Source organism: Vipera berus (assembly GCF_964194415.1).
Source record: "Vipera berus genome assembly, chromosome: Z".
NCBI classification, from domain to species: Eukaryota; Metazoa; Chordata; class Lepidosauria; order Squamata; family Viperidae; genus Vipera; species Vipera berus.
Window position 1 is genome coordinate 55984487 of NC_138205.1, and position 21807 is coordinate 56006293.

Below are 21807 nucleotides of genomic sequence, written 5' to 3' on the forward strand. Positions count from 1 at the left end.
GGCAGAGTCTAGAGTTGGAGGAGTTCATCAGCAACTTCAGGTTTATGACTCTCCACATATTGATTGTATAATTCTGGCATTCTTGGCTCTAGGCTGGGATGTATGTTTTTCTACAGCCCCTTGGGATATGCTTCTTAACTACTGAAAGTAGCAATCCCATATATCCAGTCTTGGTAAAAGAGATACAATCCATCATTAAAAGCCTAAAGAATAATAAAGTCCCAGGTGAAGATTTTTTGCCAGCAGAATTATTTAAGAAATTCCCGACTTGTGGGGTCCAGTACTGGCAGGTCTTTTTACACATATAAATAACACCTGCTATATAACAGATGGGTGGAAGATGGCAATAGTTGTCCCCAGATATAAAAAAGGGAATAAAAAGGATCCTAATAATTATAGGCCCATTAGTCTTATTGACATTATAGCAAAAATATATGCTAGGTTCCTTTTGAATAGAATTGAAATCTGGGTAGAGGAAAATCATATCCTCACAGAAGAACAAGCAGGTTTTAGATAAAACCAATCTACCATTGATAACTGCTTTGTCCTGAACCATCTAATTGCCAAATATGCCTATAAGAGGAGACCCGTTTGCTGCTTTTATAGACCTTACAGCAGCATTTGATACTGTAAACAGAGAAGTACTATGAAGTAAACAGACATCTCTTAAAATAGAACCTAGATTGCTAGCTTTGATTAAAGCCCTTTACACAAGTACCTGTTTGAAGGTGTGGTATAGGATTTATGGGCCCCTAACTAACAGGATTCACACAAATAAAGGGGTAAGACAAGGGTGTATCCTGGCCCCATTATTATTTAATCTACACATTAATGACCTGCCAGGGTTACATATGCTGATGATCCTAAATACATACTGTAATAGCTTGCCCTATGCCGATGATATGATCCTATTATTGTATTCACAAGTAGGATTGCACAAGCTATTAAGCAGCCCTGTAGCTCCAGCCATCTCTCGCTCAGGCTTGTGTGGTGCTGCTACTGGTTCAGCTCATTCCCCTCCCCCGGTACCACTTTTCTAGGATGGTCGCATACCACCTGCCAGGTGCCAATGTAACACAGGTGGTACCTGTACCACTGGTTGAAAAGCCCTGCTATAATGGACATTTCTGCATCTGCGGAGTGGCAGAGGTTGAGGACCTGGCTCACATCCTATTTCATTGCTGCCTATATATAAGAGGATGAGAGACAGGCATCTTGGCCTATACACTAAATGAATGACCCATTGGGACCCCCATATCAAAATGACTTACTTTATGTGAGGCCAGAATTTGAAAATACATTTAATACATTTATTTAATAGTACCTGAGCAAAATGGTTTGGCTGAGATTGGCATATGTGAGACTGATTGGGGTAGATTGTAGGGGTGATAGTGAAATATAATTTTATCATATTTTATCTATCTACATCTTAATGTGCCATATTTAATTCTAATTTCATTTTAAAAATGTATTTTATCCCAATTTCATTTAAAATTGTATTCTATTTCTATTTTATTCTAAACTATATTTTAACCAATTCCATTCTAAATTGTTTTTACTGCATTTTATTATAATGTGTGTTTGGAACTCTGCACCTTAATATGGCCCACGGGCTACTCAATAAAGATATTATTATTATTACAGGCCCTTGGGATATGTTTCTTAACTTAATCCCACATATCGATTGTAATTTTTTGCGTTAGGGGGATCCACTGTATGTGTGGTTGAATTCAACAACAAATGTTTCCATTTGGCTTTTTTGAAAATTCATCAAGGCTTAGACTTCTGTCTTACATTTGAGATCTGCACTCCAACATTTAATAGCACAGGTCTGTGCTGACTTCAAGGGATTTCTGGAAGTACTTTTTTGTTACAATGTAATGGTCTGTAACATTTGGAGACAAAATGTAAATCAGGGTTATTATAGTCCTTACTCCATCTGGCCAAGTGGAACATACCCTTATTCTCAGCATCATGGACTAAGAAGAGATTTTCAGTGCCTGCCATTTTACCATCTTCATTAGTGTCTTTGTCCACATAAAGTATTTTAGTTATTAAAATTGCCTACAATTATTGTGGAATGCTGCATATTAGACAACGTGCTATCATTCCATGGTTGTGCAGATGATTTATACAAGTTGACAATTTCAATGTTGGAAATTTTTGTTTGTGTGACATTTACTTCAGTATGATTTTCATATCTTGTACTTGATCTATGTTGTTTTTTACGTAGGTTGCAGTCCTTACATTGCATGGTAAGTAGCTGCAGTCAGAAAATATTCTAGAAGTTTCCATCTGTATTTATTTATTTATTTATTTATTTATTTATTTATTTATTTACTTGTTTGTTTGTTTGTTTGTTTGTTTTATATACCGCCCTTCTCCCGGAGGACTCAGGGAGCAATAAAGTAAGAATACAATAAAGCAATAAAGTGAGAAAATTTTAAAACCCAAATCCATCAGGCCAGGCCAGCTTGTTGGAATAGATAAGTTTTTAGATCACGGCGGAAGGAGCGAAGGTCGGGGGCCATCCGGATTTCAGCTGGTAAGCGGTTCCAAAGGATTGGCGCACCCACCGAGAATGCTCTCCCCCTGGGGGTCACCAGCCGACATTCTCTGACCGGTGGCACCCTGAGGAGGCCCTCTCTGTGGGAGCGCACAGGACGGAGGGATGTTGACGCTGGCAGTAGGTGCTCCCGTAGGTAATCCGGACCCATGCCATGTAGGGCTTTGTATGTCATCACTAGCACCTTGAATTTCACCTGGAAGGCAACTGGAAGCCAGTGCAGCTCACGGAGCAGAGGTGTAATATGGGAGTATCGGGACACCCCCAAAAGCACTCGTGCAGCTGCACTCTGCACCAGCTGAAGCTTCCGAGTGGTTCTCAAGGGCAGCCCCATGTAAAGAGCGTTGCAGTAGTCAAGACGAGAGGTCACAAGTGCATGGGTGACTGTACGCAAGGCATCCAGGTCCAGATAGGGTCGCAGCTGGCGCACCAGACAAACCTGGGCGAAGGCCCCTCTAGTCACAGCTCCTATATGATCTTCTAAGAAGAGCTGTGAATCTAAGAGGACACCCAGATTGCGAGCCTTATCTACGGGGGGTAATAACTCGCCCCCGATATTAAGAGATGGAATAATCTGAATATCCTGACATGCCGGTATGTACAGCCATTCAGTCTTGTCCGGATTGAGTTGAAGCCTGTTCCTCCCCATCCATTCCCGGACCACTTCCAGGCAACGGGACATCACGTCGAGGGCATCACTGATGTGGTTTGGGGTCGAGATGAAAAGCTGGGTGTCATCAGCATACTGATGATAACCCACTCCAAAACCACGGATGATCTCACCTAGCGGCTTCATATAGATGTTAAACAGGAGAGGTGAGAGGACCGACCCCTGAGGAACTCCATAAATGAGAGGCCTCGGGGTCGATCTCTGGTCACCCGCCAACACCCACTGTGAACGTTCCAGAAGGTAGGAGGAGAACCACTGAAGAACAGTGCCTCCCACTCCCAATCTCCTGAGACGCCGCAGTAAGATACCATGGTCGATGGTATCAAAAGCCGCAGAGAGGTCTAATAGGACCAGGACAGAGGAATGACCCCTGTCCTGAGCCCGCCAGAGATCATTCATCAGAGCGACCAATGCCGTCTCCGTGCTGTGTCCGGGCCTGAAACCCGATTGGTACGGGTTTTTCATCAGCGCCAGGAATTTCTTGTAGTACGACAACATCCACTGAATTTCAGATGTCCTGAAAATTGTATAACTTTATGCAGAAGATATGAGCGGGGCTAAAGCTGACTATTTACTTGGGCTTATGAATGAATCATTCATAAGCCTAAGTAAATAGTCAGCTTTAGCCCCGCTCATATCTTCTGCATAAAGTTATACAATTTTCAGGACATCTCTTATGTCTTTTGTCACTTGATTATGAAAAGAGATGTTATTTTTATTTTCAGTATTTATGCTGCTGCTTCTTGTTGGGATATCCTTGTGAGGTTTAGCAGCCAGAACGTGCAGACCAGACATGTCAAACTCGTGATGTCACGTGACACCGCACAACGTATTGGGATGGTTTTGCCATTGCCGGCAGTGGGGTGGCCGTGGCTTCCGGATGACGCGGCTTCCGGATGACGCATCCAGCCCTTGGGCCGGCAGTTTGACACCCCTGGTGTAGACTATTTAGCCATGACAAAATCATGTTGCCCAGGGTGCACCGTGAGGAGACTAGTCTCTATCACACTTTATTGCAATAAGATCCACTATCTACAGGTGAAACTCGAAAAATTAGAATATCATGCAAAAGTTCATTTATATCAGTAATGCAACTTAAAAGGGGAAACTAATATATAAGATAGACTCATTACATGCAAAGCAAGATAGTTCAAGCCGTGATTTGTCATAATTGTGATGATTATGGCGTACAGCTCATGAAAACCCCAAATCCACAATCTCAGAAAATTAGAATATTACATGCAATCAATAAAACAAGGAATGTACATAGAACAATATCGGACTTCTGAAAAGTATAAGCATGCATATGTACTCAGTACTTGGTTTGGGCCCCTTTTGCAGCAATTACTGCCTCAATGCGGCGTGGCATGGAAGCTATCAGCCTGTGGCACTGCTGAGGTGTTATGGAAGACCAGGATGCTTCAATAGCGGCCTTCAGCTCTTCTGCATTGTTCAGTCTCATGTCTCTCATCTTTCTCTTGGCAATGCCCCATAGATTGTCTATGGGGTTCAGGTCAGGCGAGTTTGCTGGCCAATCAAGCACAGTAATCCCACGGTCATTGAACCAGGTTTTGGTGCTTTTGGCAGTGTGGGCAGGTGCCAAGTACTGCTGGAAAATGAAGTCAGCATCCCCATAAAGCTCGTCTGCGGAAGGAAGCATGAAGTGCTCCAAAATCTCCTGGTAGACGGCTGCGTTGACCCTGGACTTAATAAAGCACAGTGGACCAACACCAGCAGATGACATGGCTCCCCAAATCAACACAGACTGTGGAAACTTCACACTGGACTTCAAGCATCTTGCAGTGTGTGCCTCTCCATTCTTCCTCCAGACTCTGGGTCCTTGGTTTCCAAATGAGATGCAAAAGTTGCTCTCATCAGAAAAGAGGACTTTGGACCACTGAGCAACAGACCAGGTCTGTTTTTCTTTAGCCCAGGTAAGACGCTTCTGACGTTGTTTGTTGTTCAGGAGCGGCTTGACAAGAGGAATACGACATTTGAAGCCCATGTCCAGGATCCATCTGTGTGTGGTGGCTCTTGATGCACTGACTCCAGCCTCAGTCCACTCCTTGTGAAAGTCCCCAACACTTTTGAATGGCCTTTTCCTGACAATCCTCTCCAGGCTGCGGTCATCCCTGCTGCTTGTGCACCTTTTTCTTCCACACTGTTCCCTTCCACATAAGTTTCTATTAATGTGCTTTGATACAGCACTTTGGGAACATCCAACTTCTTTTGCAATTACCTTTTGAGGCTTTCCCTCCTTATGGAGGATGTCAATGATGGTTTTCTGCACAACTGTCAGGTCAGCAGTCTTCCCCATGATTGTGATTCCTACTCAACCAGACTGAGAGATCATGTAAAGGCTCAGGAACCTTTTGCAGGTGTTATGGCTTAATTAGCTGATTAGAGTGGGACACTTTGAGCCTAGAATATTGCACCTTTTCACAATATTCTAATTTTCTAAGATTGTGGATTTGGGGTTTTCATGAGCTGTAAGCCATAATCATCACAATTATGACAAATCACGGCTTGAACTATCTTGCTTTGCATGTAATGAGTCTATCTCATATATTAGTTTCCCCTTTTAAGTTGCATTACTGAAATAAATGAACTTTTACACAATATTCTAATTTTTCGAGTTTCACCTGTATATTCATTACATTAAACCAATATGCACTTTGCTTATTGCAGTTTATGACTTGAAGCTAGCCAACTTAATTTAGAAGAAAAGCTATGGAGTAAATTTTATAACATAGTGAACATGGATTCACACATATTTTTTAAGACAAGTTTTATTGATTTTTTAATATTTACATATACAAGTATTTGTGAAACAATATGGTGGCTGGGTAGTTAAAATAAGAAATAACCAGTTGTAAATAGTTCAGGTTACATCAACAGAGATGCCCTCTCTACTTCCCTTAGTTATTACATAATCAAAATAGGCAAGTTAGTACATTTCTAGTTGTAACCTAGTCAATCAACAAAACTTAAAATATATTTTCAGTAACACATATCAATATCCTGTTTTTAAATTTTATCTAACTGCAATAGGATATTCTACAGTGACCTATAGTATATAGGAAAAAGCTTAATTTTTGGGTAACCCACAATTCCCTATTTCAATAAAGAATAATTCTTTTGTCTACAAAACTTATATTGTTCATTACAAAGCATTCTTATGTTTTACCATTAAAGTCTAATTTCCATCTTAAGAAATCACCAGTTATTAGAAATGTGTTTTTTGCCTTAACCATTCAACAATTATTAAAATACTATCTTTTATATATAAAATTCTAGATTCTATACTATGATTCAAAAGTAACCACTGAATATTCTATAAGTCATCTTGACCGTACATCAATTATTAAAGTACTATCTTTTGATATGTCATTCAAAGTTCTAAAATATAGTTCGGAGTTATATTCTAAAAGTTTACATTTGTTTTCCTTTACCGATCTAAAAGCTAAATGTAAAATCAGTTGTATTTTTTAGGGATTCCCCTTAATCCATAAAAGAGATATTTTTATAGTCTATCTTTAGGAATCCCAAGAGAAACAAGTTCAGTTTTTTTTAAAAAAATCTAACTCTTGCCTTCCTTTTGTGCCAATCATGCTTCCCTCTTGGCATCTTTAAAATCTCAAATGTATCTTCCTTTCTTCCTATACCCCTTATTTGAATCCAGGTAGCGTATCCAAATGTCAGTTTTGCAAGGAAGATGTCCCCTTTGTAACCATTGTATTTTTGCTTTGATAATTCAATTTTTGATGGTTGATATAATATAGTTGTCACTAAATCAGTCAAATCTTTTTGTTCTTCCAATTCTCTCTGGGTTAGGTAGAAAGTTGTAGCTGGTATTATGATTGTCCTTTTATTAATTGAATTCTCAATATATTGTACTTGAAGGCCTTTAGTGTCTTCACTCTTGGTGTTTTCTTCAGGTGCTGCTGCTATCTGGTTTGTAGGTTTTGTAGTTGCATTAAAGTTTGGACTTTAAGGTCTTCTGTAGGTTGCTTTTGTTCTTCTTTGAAATCTCCTATTTTAGTGTAAGTTTCCACTTCTTCTATTTGATTTTGGGTTATCTTTTCCTCATTTAAAGTCAAAATTTGACTGGGTGGCTTTAGGTTGTCAGATTTTTCTTGCAATTTGACTTTAATTTGCTCTGTCATTGCCAAAATCGTGTCCAGTATCAGTTTATAAATCTTCCATGGAGGTTGTTTTAATAATAGTCAAAGATTTTCCACCTCCTGAAGAGTTGTATTCAGTGCCAGGTGTTCCCACCCTTATCTTGGTGTCAAGGACAGCTGTGTTATTCAGTCAGTTCTCACAACAAAAAAAGGAAATTTACTTGCTGTACCAGGTTTCGCTACAAGATGTCATCAGTAACATATAACATGCAATGTAGGAATTTTCTTTTCTTTTTCCAAATTAATATAGAACTTTTGTAGGATTAGTCCAAATTTTTTCCTTAATTCACAGCTTAGAGAAAAGATAGGGTAGTGGATTCCCAGCAACAAATAGAAGCTTTTTAGTAAATACAGATGAAATTACTTAATTTCTTTGCTGAATTAATTAAAGTTCTTTTATAGCTTTGAGGCTTTAAGATTTGTTCCCAAAGTAGATATTCACCGTTTTCTCAAAAAATGGGGGAAAAGATTTTCAGGAAAGTCCCACAGGAAAATGGTTAGGGAATAAGAAAGGTAAAAGCTCACCCAGGTCCTCCAGATTGCTTCTTAGTGCTAGGTAGTGCTTTGGCTTTCGGCAAGGAGCGGCTTAATGATCTGCCATCTTTATGGCCGGTCTCTTCTTCTTTGGGCCAAAGGAGATGATTCCGGATTCCAGTGGAGGGCTGCCACCCTTCCACGATCACAGGAAAATCCTTCTCTCGGTAATCGCCCCTCCAGGGCGATTTTTGACCCTTTTCAGGGTCCTCCAAAAAAGAAAGAAACGGACGGCAGGAAGCAAGCTGTTCCTGCACGTCCGGAAGCGCTGTGCGTGCAACGTATTCACACATATTAAGCCACAATCTAGCAGTTCGAAAGCACGTAAAAACGCAAGTAGAAAAATAGGGACCACTCCGGTGGGAAGGTAACAGCGTTCCGTGCGCCTTTGGCATCTAGTCATGCCGGCCACATGACCACGGAGACGTCCTCGGACAAGCGCTGGCTCTTCGGCTTTGAAACGGAGATGAGCACCGGCCCCTAGAGTTGGAAACGACTAGCACGCATGTGCGGGGGAACCTTTACCTTTACCTTTTTTATACTTAAAATGACTTTGGCCTATCATATTCTGTGGACTCACCCACTGTCAGTTGAAAAGCTTTATTTATTTAGTACTCAAATTTATACAGCCACCCACCTTACAAAAAGAGACTCCCCAACCCATTGCATGTATAAATAATCATTATAAAAATGTAAAATCAATATAAATTTATTAATCAAAGTTAGATGATTTGCCTTGTTGTAAAGTTCACATTATAGATGAACCACAAGTCAATTGTACCTTATTCAGTTCAGTTACATACCTCTTGAGCTAAAATTCACATACAGTATGCCTCCCTGCACTAAAGCCTCATTAAGGCTTTACTATGGCTTTATTATTACCTGAACATAAATACACAGTTCAAAGTGCAAGATGATACCCATCCTAGACTCAAAATTCTTTAACATAAGCAGGATTTCAACATCAATACTGTTGGCTTCTGTTGGCAAAGTTAATATAGCAACAGTATATATTGAAAAGTATGTACCTGTTCTAAAAAGTCACAGACAAGTGCCATCACCTAGAAACTCCTTTTGGTCACTGATTTCAAGCCCTGCAGATCCTATTTCTACCATTATATACTATTATTCATTGGTTTTCTTCTAATTTCTGGTACATTGAAAAATCCTCCTAAAAACCAGGAGACATAAGTCATCATGTGACCACGAATCACTTCACCATAAAACAATTTACATCTTACCTTTGCAGGCCCCTCTCTCATTTTTTTCATTTGGTCTTTATATTTCACCAGCTCTGCATCAAGTCTAGAAATTTTCTTATCAATCGATTCTGCTCTGCTATCCACCTTTAGTAAATAATAATAAATAAATAAACTATTAATTGGCAGCAAAAGACATCAGCCAAAATAAAAAGTAAAAATGTTCTACAGTATCGCTTCTGGTTTTCTACAGTTAGTACAACAGCCGAGGGATTGTGGTGCTCTGCACTCTACAGCTGATTTCTCTGTTTGGGGACCCTAAATGGGCCAAAAGCCACTTCGGAGAGGTGGCAAAGAAGGAGGGAAGCCCCGCCGAGCCTCGGGAGATGGTGGTCAATCCGGGCATCCGGGGAAAGCTCTCCAGAAACCAACAGAAGAAAGGCTAGCATCATTTGTGAGTCTAGCCAAAGCTAAGGTAAAGGTAAAGGTTCCCCCGCACATGCGCGCTAGTCGTTTCCAATTCTAGGGGCCGGTGCTCATCTCCGTTTCAAAGCCGAAGAGCCAGCGCTTGTCCGAGGACGTCTCCGTGGTCATGTGGCCGGCATGACTAGACGCCAAAGGCGCACGGAGCGCTGTTACCTTCCCACTGTAGTGGTCCCTATTTTTCTACTTGCATTTTTACGTGCTTTCGAACTGCTAGGTTGGCAGAAGCTGGGACGAGTAACAGGTGCTCACTCTGCTACGCGGCACTCGGGATTTGACCCGCCAAACTGCCGACCTTCTGATCAACAAGCTCAGCGTCCTAACCCACTGAGCCACCGCGCCAAAGCTACATGCAGCCAAAGCCAAAAAGCACTAAATTAAGCAATCGTAAACAGGGTAAGAATATTGATTCTCTCTCTTCTACCTGACTGATTTCCTGAAAAAAAGAGAAAAAAACCCCAGAAGTAAAAATCCTCTGAAAGCGAGGGGAGGGTCTTTGCTCCACCCTCCTCTAAACAGAAGCAGGAAATTAAATTTATGGGGAATAAAAATACACAGAAATAAAATTAAAATAATATTTAAACGTGGAAAAGGTGAAATCGATGGAATTTATTAAGATTTTCCTGGCAAAAGATTATTGATGGAGATACAGGTAATCCCCAAGTTATGAGCGTTCACTTAACGTTCATTCAAAGTTATGTGATGAGCACTTCCTAGTGCTTACGAGCAAGTTATGAATATTGCAGTACGGCAGTCGTTCGGCCTTACGAGCAACCGCAATGGCTCTGCAACATTCACCCTGGTTATTTCCTCCCGCCCCAGGTTTCCCTAGGCACCAAGCCTTCAATATCCTGCGAAGATCCAGATCCTTTGCTTTCTTGGCTGCTCCAGCCTTCAGTGTGTTTGCAGAGAATAGAAGCCTAAAGTAACACAAGATCATGCAAGATCAGTGGGGTGAGATATCACGCTACTGATCTTGCGTGCTCTCATGGTACTTTAGGCCTTGTTCTCTCAACAGAGAATGGAACCGAAGCTGGGACACACTTCTACGTGCGTCTAGAGGCTGGATCGGGGCTCCGGAGGCCTTTTCCAGGCCGCTGCTGCCCGGATTTGAGGTCGGGGAACGCTTCTGCGCACCCTGCGCACCCAATCCGGGCTCCAGAGGCCTTTTCCAGGCCACTGGTCCCTGGATTTGAAGCCAGGGAACATTTCTGCACAACCTGTGCAGCCTGATCTGGGCTCTAGAGGCTTCTTCCAGGCCGCTGATACCCAGATTTGAGACTGGGGAATGCTTATGTGCACCCCAATCCGGGCTCTGGAGGCCTTTTCCAGCCCCATTCAGGCTGCGGAGGGACGATGGAAGCATTCCCCGGCCCCAAATCCAGGCAGCAGGTGCCTGGAAAAGGCCTCTGGAGCCCAGATCGGGCCACACAGGGTGTGCAGAAGCATTCCCTGGCCTCAAATCCAGGTGACAGCAGGAAGGGAGGGGGAAACATGCGGTATCTTAGTGGGTTGGGGAGGCCTTGGGGGCCTGTTCCAGCACTAGTCCTCCATGACCTTCCCCACCCTGAGATACGTAACTCAAGGACTACCTGTAAATGCTTTATTTGTTTTGAAAATTGAAAGATGGACTGGTGCCGACATCTAGTGGTGGATGGAAATACAACCCTAAATATACAGCCCAGAAAAAAAACTTGTTATTGTGACCTTCAAAGATTTAACCAAATAAAGAAAGCTGTAATTAAAAAAAACATGGTAGACTAGCTCTATAAAATTTAGAAAAAAATTGACCTTCCTGGACTAAAAATATTTTTTAAACTATAACTTTAAAGCGATTGGCAGAGAAAGGATTTTTGGTCATTATGGAGTATCAGAGGCCTGCAGAAAGAATATATCAAGAAAAAATAAATATTTTCCAGTAGGAAATGTATGTTATGTTGCGACAAATACAAATGATATTAATTTTAAACCACAAGGAAATTAAAAATGAATTTAAAAATTTAAATGAATGCACAACGTCACAACAAATGAAGGATCAGAAAACAAAAAAGAGACAGATCGTGTAAAGCATACAACTGAATATAAACTAGTGGAAAGAAACTTTGAGATGGAATTTAATAATGGAAGGATTCAGATGGACAAAAGCTTCCTGGAAATACTGGACACAGAAAAGACAATCTATAATACGTCAAGAATTCAAGAATTTGAGAGAAAAAAGGTGATGGGAGAAACTAAGAGAGAATGAAAGCAAAAGATCTCTGAGGAATATCTTCACAAAAATACTTTAACTGACTTAGCTTTTGTCCTGACAACATCTACAAAACCATGGGAAGATCTTGGGATTCAACATAACATACTGACTAGGAAAAATGTTTGGCCAAAAAAAAGGGATAAAGCCAGAATTAAATTAGATGATGTGATTAGTTTGATGCAATATTTAAAGATTAAACAAATACCTGTTTAAATACGGTTAAAGAAGCTTAGAAGGGATAGGCTCCTTAAGCAATACAGTATTTTTTTTGCCTATGATGTGAGAAATATAAAAATGTGTGGGAAGATTTATATGAGGGAAATGTTTCATTTTTAAAAAACATATTCAAATATAATGGATTTTGAAGATATGGATGTTTTTAAAAAATGATTATTAAGGTATTTTAGTTTAAGAGGATATGCTTTTTTAGATAGTATATTATTCTTGTCCTTTCTTCTTTCTATTTCAAGATATGAAGATTTTAAGTGTTGGCATGGTTCATGAGGAAAAAGATTTCAATATATAAGCGTAATTAACTCTAAGAAAGTTTTAACAAGTAAAAATGCTTTATTTTGAATATTGTGGGGAAAATAAATTTAAATGAGAAGTTTAAAAAGGATCTATGACAAGGTGATCTAGATGATTATTATTTAGAAAAGAAGCTTATTTAGAAAAGATGATTATTTAGAAAAGAAGCTTAATAATGAAGTGGAGGATATTCATAGACATTTAATTATTTTTCAAAAAAAATATCAAGAAATGTTTTAATTTAAGGTTGATAAAAGAGATTATTGGGAGAAGAGAAAATCAAGGAAAATTACTATGTGGAATATGGAACTATAAAAATTAAATGTTATTATTTGTAAATACAAAGCTAGACAACATACTGTTTACCAAATATTAATGGTGATATGTAAAAAAACCCAATTTTATATATATGTGTGTGTGTGTGTGTGTGTGTGTGTGTTAAATGTTTGTTAAGCATTCAGAATATACTTGCTTAGTCCCAGACACGGGACAAATCTTATTTCCTGTTTCAGCCTAGCCCAAGGCCATCTACAGGCAGTAGCCACAGCAGTGGCAGCTCATATTTGTGTAAATTTTTTTGGCTTGCTAACAAAGAATAAAGGGAGACCGATATGATCATTTCAAACTTATTTGTTCTCATCAGTCAGCCATACCCTTCTGAGATTCGAACCTGGGCCGACTGCATCTTAAGCAGTTGTTTTAACCCCTAGGTTAAAACAAGTGTATTCTGAATGCTTAACAAACATTTAACACATATCTTCCTTGCTTCTCAGCTAACAGAGAGAGAGAGAGAGCCTGAGGCCTAGGGGTTAAAACAACTGCTTAAGATGCAGTTGGCCCAAGTTCGAATCTCAGAAGGGTATGGCTGACTGATGAGAACAAATAAGTTTGAAATGATCATATCAATCTCCCTTTATTCTTTGTTAGCAAGCCAAACAGAAGAAATAAAAAAAATTGGGGACTGCTTGAGATATTAATTTTTAAAAACAACTTGACAGAGCTCAGTCTATATAGAGCAGGGCTTTTCAACCTTTTACTTTTACTCTACTTTTCACCCATTCTACCACTTTTAGGATATGGCAACATCCGAGTACCACCAGTCACCTAGCAAGGTGTCAAAAACCTGATGACCCCCCCCCGAAAAAGGAAAAGAAGTGAAGTACAGGTAGTCCTTCACTTACAACAGTTCGCTTAGTGACTGTTCGAAGTTACAATGGCACTGAAAAAAGTGCCCCCCAAGCCACAGCCAAGCAAGACACCTGCCTGCCCGCCTGGTGGCGCTCTTCCTCCTGAGGTTTTCATTGTTATGAGCATTTCTGTTGAGGATTGGCAGCGGGAGTGGGGTGGGGGGTGTTTGGTTTTTATTTCCCCCCCTCTGCTGGGTGGTTACAACAGGTTTTGGTCACTTCACATGACCCTGGGACACTGTGACCATCATAAATATGAATGGGGTTACAATGATGGAAATAACGGAGGCCATAAAGAGACAAAAAAATGGGAAAACCCCTGGTCCAGATGAACTTCCGGCAGAGTTATATAAGAACTTACAAGAGATATTAAGTGAACCATTGAAAGATGATTGTAATGGACTTTTATTAGAAGCTAAAATACCAATGATGTGGATTGAAGCAAATATTACTTTAATACCAAAAGAAGATTCGGATTTGACCCAGATTAAGAACTATAGACCGATTTTATTGCTCAATGTGGATTATAAAATTTTTACTTCAATAATGGCAGAGAGATTGAAAAAATACTTGGTTGAATTTATACACCCGGATCAAAATGGCTTTTTACCAAAGAGACAAATTAAAAATAACTTAAAGAATGCTAATAGATGTATTGGAATACTATGAGCTACATCCAGGGAAACAAATGGCATTAATATTTTTAGACGCTCAAAAGGCATTTGATAATCTTTCATGGCAATTTATGATTCATCAGTTACAAACAATGGACTTTGGACAGAATTTTATAAATATGGTAACAACAATATATAATAAACAAACAGCCAAAGTGATTGTGAATGGAGATTGTACTGAGAGCTTTGAAATAAAGAAAGGCACAAGGCAAGGATGCCCTCTATCCCCTCTGTTATTCATTTTTACTTTGGAAGTTTTAAATCGAAATATAAGACAAGATATAGAAATTAGAGGGTTGGGGATAAAGGGTGAAACATATAAACTACAAGCATTTGCTGATGATTTAGTATTTATTTTGAAAGAACCCTTGGAGGTGATCCCAAAATTCTGGGGTAAATAGAATAGGGTGAAATAGTGGGACTAAAAATAAATTTTAAAAAACCCAAGATAATAGATAAGAATCTTACAGAAAAGCAAAAAAGCCGAATGTCAGAAGTAATAGAGTACAGATAGTGAAAAAGGTAAAATATTTGGGTATATACAGTATTTATCAGCTAGTTGTTGTTAGCTGCGAAGTTGTGTCCGACCCATCGCGACCCTATGGACGTTTCTCCAGGCCTTCCTGTCCTCTACCATCTTCTGGAGTCCATTTAAGCTCACGCCTACTGCTTCAGTGACTCCATCCAGCCACCTCATTCTCTGTCGTCCCCTTCTTCTCTTGCCCTCAATCTTTCCCAGCATTAGGCTCTTCTCCAGTGAGTCCTTCCTTCTCATTAGGTGGCCAAAGTATTTGAGTTTTAGCTTTAGGATCTGGCCTTCTAAAGAGCAGTCAGGGTTGATCTCCTCTAGTCAATCTGATTTCTGTGTTGACCGTCTGGTGGTGTCCATGTGTAGAGCCATCTCTTGGGTTGTTGGAAAAGAGTGTTTGCTATCACCATCGTATTCTCTTGACAAAATTCTATCAGCCTGTGCCCTGCTTCATTTTGTACACAAGGTTATTGAAAGAAATAAAGCTAGACTTGGAAAAGTGGAAGAATCTAAAACTGTCATTATTAGGAAGAATTGCTACAGTTAAAATGAATATATTGCCTAAGATTTTATTTTTGTTTCGAACAATTCTGATAAAACTTGGGAAAATTTTTTCCCAAGAGTTGAATTCATTAATTTCAAAGTTTGTATGGCAAAGAAAGCTAGAATAAAGATGAAAACCTTGCAAGATACTAAGGAAAATGGAGGCTTTGGTCTACCTGAGTGGGCTTTGTATTATCAAGCATCTGTATTAACATGGGTGAAAGAATGGATAATGCTTAGGAACAAAAAGTTGTTATACTTGGAGGGAGATGACTTACAATTGGGGTGGCACGCTTTTTTGTGGTATGGGAAAAACAAAATCCATAAGTATTTTCAAAATCACTGTATTAGAAATGCCTTTTATCTAGTTTTGGTGATGGTTTGTTCCTGGAACTTTGTACTTTGATATGGCCCAAGGGCTAATCAATAAAGTTGTTGTTGTTGTTGTATTAGAAATGCTTTGATAACAGTATGGGAAAAAATTAAAATGAAAATATATGTAAAAATTCCAGGGTGGTTATCAACAATTGAAGCTTTTTAACACACAAATTTGTTAGATTTTGAAAAAACCTGGACATATAGAGATATTTTAAATATTGATGGGACATTAAAATCGAAACAAGAGCTGGAAAATCAGGGCATCAACATGTCATGGTGGGTACACTTACAAATACAAAATAGATATGAAAAAGATATGAAACTATGGATTCTATAAAGAACAAACTGTATTTGATAAGATATTATTAACTTCTGATGAGAAATTAATTAAGAAAATGTATATTTTTTGGTTAATTTTAGAGATGGAAAGTGAACAAACTAAAGAGACAATGATAAGGTGGGCGAAAAACTTTGGTTATAATATAGAATTAAAAAAATGGCAAAAATTATGGGAGAGAAATTATAAATTGACAATGTCAACTGCGGATAAAGAAGATCTGTATAAAATGTTTTATAGATGGCATTTGCCTCCAGCAAGATTAGCAAAAATGTTTAAAAATGTATCAGGTAAATGTTGGAAATGTAAACATAATTTAGGTAGGTATTATCATATCTGGTGGACATGTGACAAAGTAAAGGCCTATTGAAAAAAATACATGCTTGGCTAGAAAAAATATTAGGAGAACTTGTAGTATTTAATCCTGATTTTTTTATTAGGTATAGTACCAGAAAAGAATAATAAGCAAAACCTATATTTGGTTCTACATATTATAAACACTGGAAGAATAAGCTATGCGCAATGTTGGAAGAATGAATGAATACCTTCAGAAGAAGTAATAAAAAAGATACTGGAATGCGAGAAGGACAGATTAACTATGAGGCTGAAAGATAAGAAACAGAATACTACCAAAGCTGGAATCTATTCTACAAATGGCTAGAAGAGAGAACCAAAGAGTAGGACTTGCCTATGTATTAGCGTTTTATGCACCCAGATCACACGCTGTTTGAAAAACTAACATGTATGTAGAGGGTGAAAAAACAATAAAAAGCTTATTATGAAACTTGTTATTTAGAAAGCACAAGACACAAACCATTATAAACAGGCAGAATTAACCACATAATTCTTTGGAGGGGCAAAAGAGAGGGATAGAAGTGATTAGCAGGCATAGATTCTTTGGTTTTAAATAAATCACAACCACATCAAGCAAAGCACGTTCTCAGATCCAGCCAACAATTTATTCAACAATCTATCATTAAGCAAACCATGGCTCACAAGACATGAATCAAATTACTGACCACATCTAAACAATTCAAGTCAGAGCTATGGAGCCATACGCAAGTCAGTGCTCAAACTACATTAAAAACACTCATTTGACGAATTATCGACCAGTAAATATTGCTCCCGAGAAAGAATATGCTGCTCTGCTAGCGACTACGTCTTCTTATTCACCCTAGATCAGTGTTTTTCAACCTTGGCCCCTTTTAGATGTGTGGACTTCAGCTCCCAGAATTCCTTAACCAGCAAAGCTGGCTGGAGAATTCTGATGTTGAAATCTACACATCTTAAAGGGCCCAAGGTTGAGGAACACTGCCCTAGATTATCAAAAAACAACATAGTAAATCTGCCAATAGATATCTGTACTAAAATGTTCTGACAATGAGATTCAGCCTTCAGACAGATGCGACGACGATTTTCTTCTCTACAGAAGCCGGCAGTAAGGGTGCTCCAGCCACACACCCTCTCTGTGTGGTACCCACCGTGCCAATACAGTCCGTCAAATTCGGAGGTGGCGCCTTAGGTTTCGATTTACCGAACAAACGATTCATCTCAGCAACCAGCCAGAGAAATACAGCCCAAATAGAAAACAAAGAGCGACTTCAAAAGTTTCACAACCCCCTCGGACCCGGAAACTATCCATTGCGCCTGCTCAGTGATCTCGCCCTTCTGAGACAACGACCAATCAGTTGACGATAGAAACTGCGCGTGACATTTGGATTAAAGACCGGAAGATGTTGAGAAAAAATTGTTATAGAAAAATTAAACTCTTCCGGGTTTCTTTGGAAAACACCGTTGTGGAGGAGAACTTGTTAGTAGAGCAAGGATGTATTTGCTTCGAACAAGGAAAGGATGGAAATAAAGGATGGAGTAAAAGAGACAGAGCAAAGTATTAGGAATATTTGTTTATTCTTTTTACTTTTGCAAAATAGTAGGCAAAATACTATGACAGATTGGACTAAAAGGAAGGCTACAAGATCTTCTGGATTATTATGGAAACTATTTTAACAGGTTCCCATTGCACGTTTAAGAGCAAACTTACAGAGTGAGTTTATACATTCTGTTAAGCTTGCTTTATTTAATAATGGTTGGCTACATTTGGATTGCTCTTTAAATATGTTTTAGTGCATTAGGTAAACCAGCTTTAACAGTGACTTGAATAATGACAAAAGACCAATAACTGAGTGGCTTAATTTACTTTTAACAATATAAAAGTTAGGGTTCCTTTTCCTTGAATGTGTTCAGACTCTAGGTGCATCTACCGGTATTTCTTGTTTTGCATAGAATGCTGAAAAAACCAACCAAATTTTACTCCAGTATGTGTGAGCCCAATCTATAAAGTTACTGGTTCTTTGTACCACTGAAGCTTAAAAGATTAAATGTTCCATAATATTCAGATAATGTAGGTGCATCATGCAAATACAGCTAATAGGAAAGACTTTTGTTGGATTCATATAATAAATTAAGACATGAATTTATAAACCACAATGACTGTGTGTTCAAACATCACTGAATTAAAAGTTTGAATTACATAAGATCCTGGTCTAAAAAAGAGTTAAGTACTGATAGAACTTTTTAAATAGAATTTTATTTCATGCACATAGAAATCACAATTATAGGTTCAATACAAACACTTTCGATCAGGGGTTCCCAACTGGGGGTGCGAGACAATATTCCAGGGGGTGCGAAAATTTGAGTTTAGAAGTTTCAAAATTATAGTGTATATGCATAATTCATTTCCATTATTTTGAAATTTTGTTAGGAATGCAAGAATATATCAGAAGTGTTCTAGGGGTGCGGGGATAGAAAAGGTTGGAAACTGCTGCTTTAGATGGAAAAAATAGATCATAAAGAAGATATGTGCCCATTTATTATGCTGAGCCAGCATGATTGGAGATATCCCATTTTCCCCCCACAATAATATATAGACTGTTTTCAGGGTAAGGTCAACTACAAATCTTGACTTGTAAGTGTGGGAAGTCAGCTCCCCATAAAAGGAAATATTAAAAGGGCAGAAAAAATATATTTCCTCAAAGGATCTTGAAGAGGCAGGAAAACATGCCCAGTTTTTCTTGATAACCCCAGGTCTCCCTCCCACAAGCAGAAACCTGTTCTATGCAAATGCAATGTAAATCCAGGAAGGTTGCAGGCCCCCAGCTGGGAGATTAAGAAGGCAAAGACACCTAAAATCTACATACCCCAGCCCCAGGGAAGCTGGACATGACCTTTGGACATAACCCATCACCATCAGAATACCAGAAAGGCACACTCAGGTCAAAAGTTCACGACACAGAAAATAGCCTCAAACAAACAGGAAACAGCTCCAAACAAAAGGCTCCAGAGAGTATAAAAACCCACTCCCTACATGTGATCAGTGCTTTTTTCTGCCAGACATCTTCCTGTCTGGTTCTCCTCTCCAATAAACCAAAGGCTCGCAATTTGGGTGTCCTCTTAGATTCACAGCTCTCCTTAGAAGATCATATAGGAGCTGTGACTAGAGGGGCCTTCACCCAGGTTCGTCTGGTGCGCCAGTTGCGACCCTATCTGGACCTGGATGCCTTGCGTACAGTCACTCATGCACTTGTGACCTCCCGGCTAGACTACTGCAATGCTCTCTGGATGGGGCTGCCCTTGAGGACCACTCAGAAGCTTCAGCTGATACAGAATGCAGCTGCGTGAGTTCTTTTGGGGGGTCTCCCGATACTCCCATGTTACACCTCTGCTCCGTGAGCTGCATTGGCTTCCAGTTGCCTTCCGGGTGAAATTCAAGGTGCTGGTGATGACATACAAAGCCCTACATGGCATGGGTCCGGATTACCTACGGGAGCATCTACTGCCGGCGTCAACTTCCCTCCGTCCTGTACGCTCCCACAGAGAGGGCCTCCTCAGGGTACCACCGGTCAGAGAATGTTGGCTGGTGACCCCCAGGGGGAGAGCATTCTCGGTGGGCGCACCAATCCTTTGGAACCGCTTACCGGCTGAACTACGGATGGCCCCCGACCATCGCTCCTTCCAGCGTGATCTAAAAACTTATCTATTCGAACAAGCCGGCCTGGCCTGATGGGTTTGGGGTTTTAACATTATTTTTAACTAACTTACTACATTGGGCACAATCATTTAACTTTAAATCTTGTATCCTGTATTCTTATTTTTATTGCCCTGTACACCGCCCTGAGTCCTTCGGGAGAAGGGCGGTATATAAATCAAATAAATAAATAAATAAATAAATAAACGTTTTCCTAAAGTGGTTGCCATGTTTATTCCCAGCTTGGATGAACCACGATGAAGACCTTTCTTCCAACACAAGTGTGCAGTTAATGCTATTTTTCTGCCACCATGGACAATTCTACAAATGCTATTTTACTGTGTAAACAGAATGTGATCTCAGAGTCAGGAGTTCACTAATTGCACTGAATCATGTTTTACTTAATCAAGGTTTTCTGAATAAACCATTGGCTGGGTTCACATAACACACTAGCTGAAATTTATGATTTAAAAACCACAATGACTCAATTGTACAGATATGAAATATTTGGGTCCAAAACAGGAAAGGCTCTTTGAATCTAGCACAGATATCCTCAACTCTTACCCATTTTGAATATTGTACATTCCTACAGGTTCATACAAGAGATTAAACCAAACTTGAATAAAATGCATGGTTTAATATGTTCTGTGAACTACAGTAAGAGAAAAAAGTATTTGATCCCCTGCTGATTTTGTATATTTGCCCACTGCCAAAGAAATGATCAGTCTATAATTTATGGTAGGTTTATTTTAACAGTGAGAGACAGAATAACAAAAAAAACAATCCAGAAAAACGCATTTCAAAAAAGGTATAAATTGATTTGCATTTTAATGAGTGAAATAAGTATTTGACCCCTTCGCAAAACATGACTTAGTTCTTGGTATCAAAACCCTTGTTGACAATCTCAGAGGTCTGTTTCTTGTAGTTGGCCACCAGGTTTGCACAAATCTCAGGAGGGATTTTGTCCCACTCCTCTTTGCAGATCTCCAAGTCATTAAGGTTTTGAGGCTGTTGTTTGGCGGCTTGAACCTTCACCTCCCTCCACAGATTTTCTATGGCAGAAGTCCCCAACCTTTTGAACACCAGGGACTGGTTCCATGGAGAGAGGTTTTTCTGTGGACTGGTGGGAGTGTGGTTTCATGTATTGCCTGCATCCTGCAAATGGGGCTTTGCTTGTTTGCACAGACCAGTTTCTGGCATACTGCAGCCCAGTGCCGGTCCATGGAGCAGGGGTTGAGGACTCATTTTATGGGATTAAGGTCTTTGTTCCTTGGCCATGTGTTTTGGGTTATTGACATGCTGGAATACCCATCCACAACCCATTTTCAATGCCCTGGCTGAGGGAAAGAGGTTCTCACCCAAGATTTGACAGTACATGGCCCCGTCCATCCTCCCTTTTATGTGCTGAAGTTGTCCGGTCCCCTTAGCAGAAAAAACCCCAAAGCATAATGTTTCCACCTCCATGTCTGACAGTGGGCGTGGTGTTCTTGGGGACATAGGCAGCATTCCTCGTCCAAACACAATGAGTTGAGCTGATACCAAAGAGCTCAATTTTGGTCTGATCTGACCACAACACTTTTACCCAGTTCTCCTCTGAATCATTCAGATCTTCACTGGCAAACTTCAGATGTGCCTACACATCTGCTTTCTTGAGCAGGAGGACCTTGCAGGCACTGCAGGATTTCAATCCTTTACGGCATAGTGTGTTACCAATTGTTTT

At 39.6% G+C, this 21807-nt stretch overlaps 1 protein-coding gene across 1 annotated transcript in view; it reads right to left on the reverse strand.

The window, feature by feature from the left end:
* Positions 1-17698, reverse strand: part of CHMP5 (charged multivesicular body protein 5) — a 62648-nt gene extending 44950 nt beyond the window's left edge. Inside the window, exons 1-2 of the mRNA XM_081344323.1 lie at positions 17545-17698; positions 9196-9300 (exon numbers count right to left, since the gene is read on the reverse strand). Of these exons, the coding sequence (XP_081200449.1) occupies positions 9196-9300; positions 17545-17613 (174 nt within the window). The 5' untranslated portion in view covers positions 17614-17698. The remainder of the gene's footprint in view (positions 1-9195; positions 9301-17544) is intronic.
* Positions 17699-21807: the final 4109 nt, after the last annotated feature.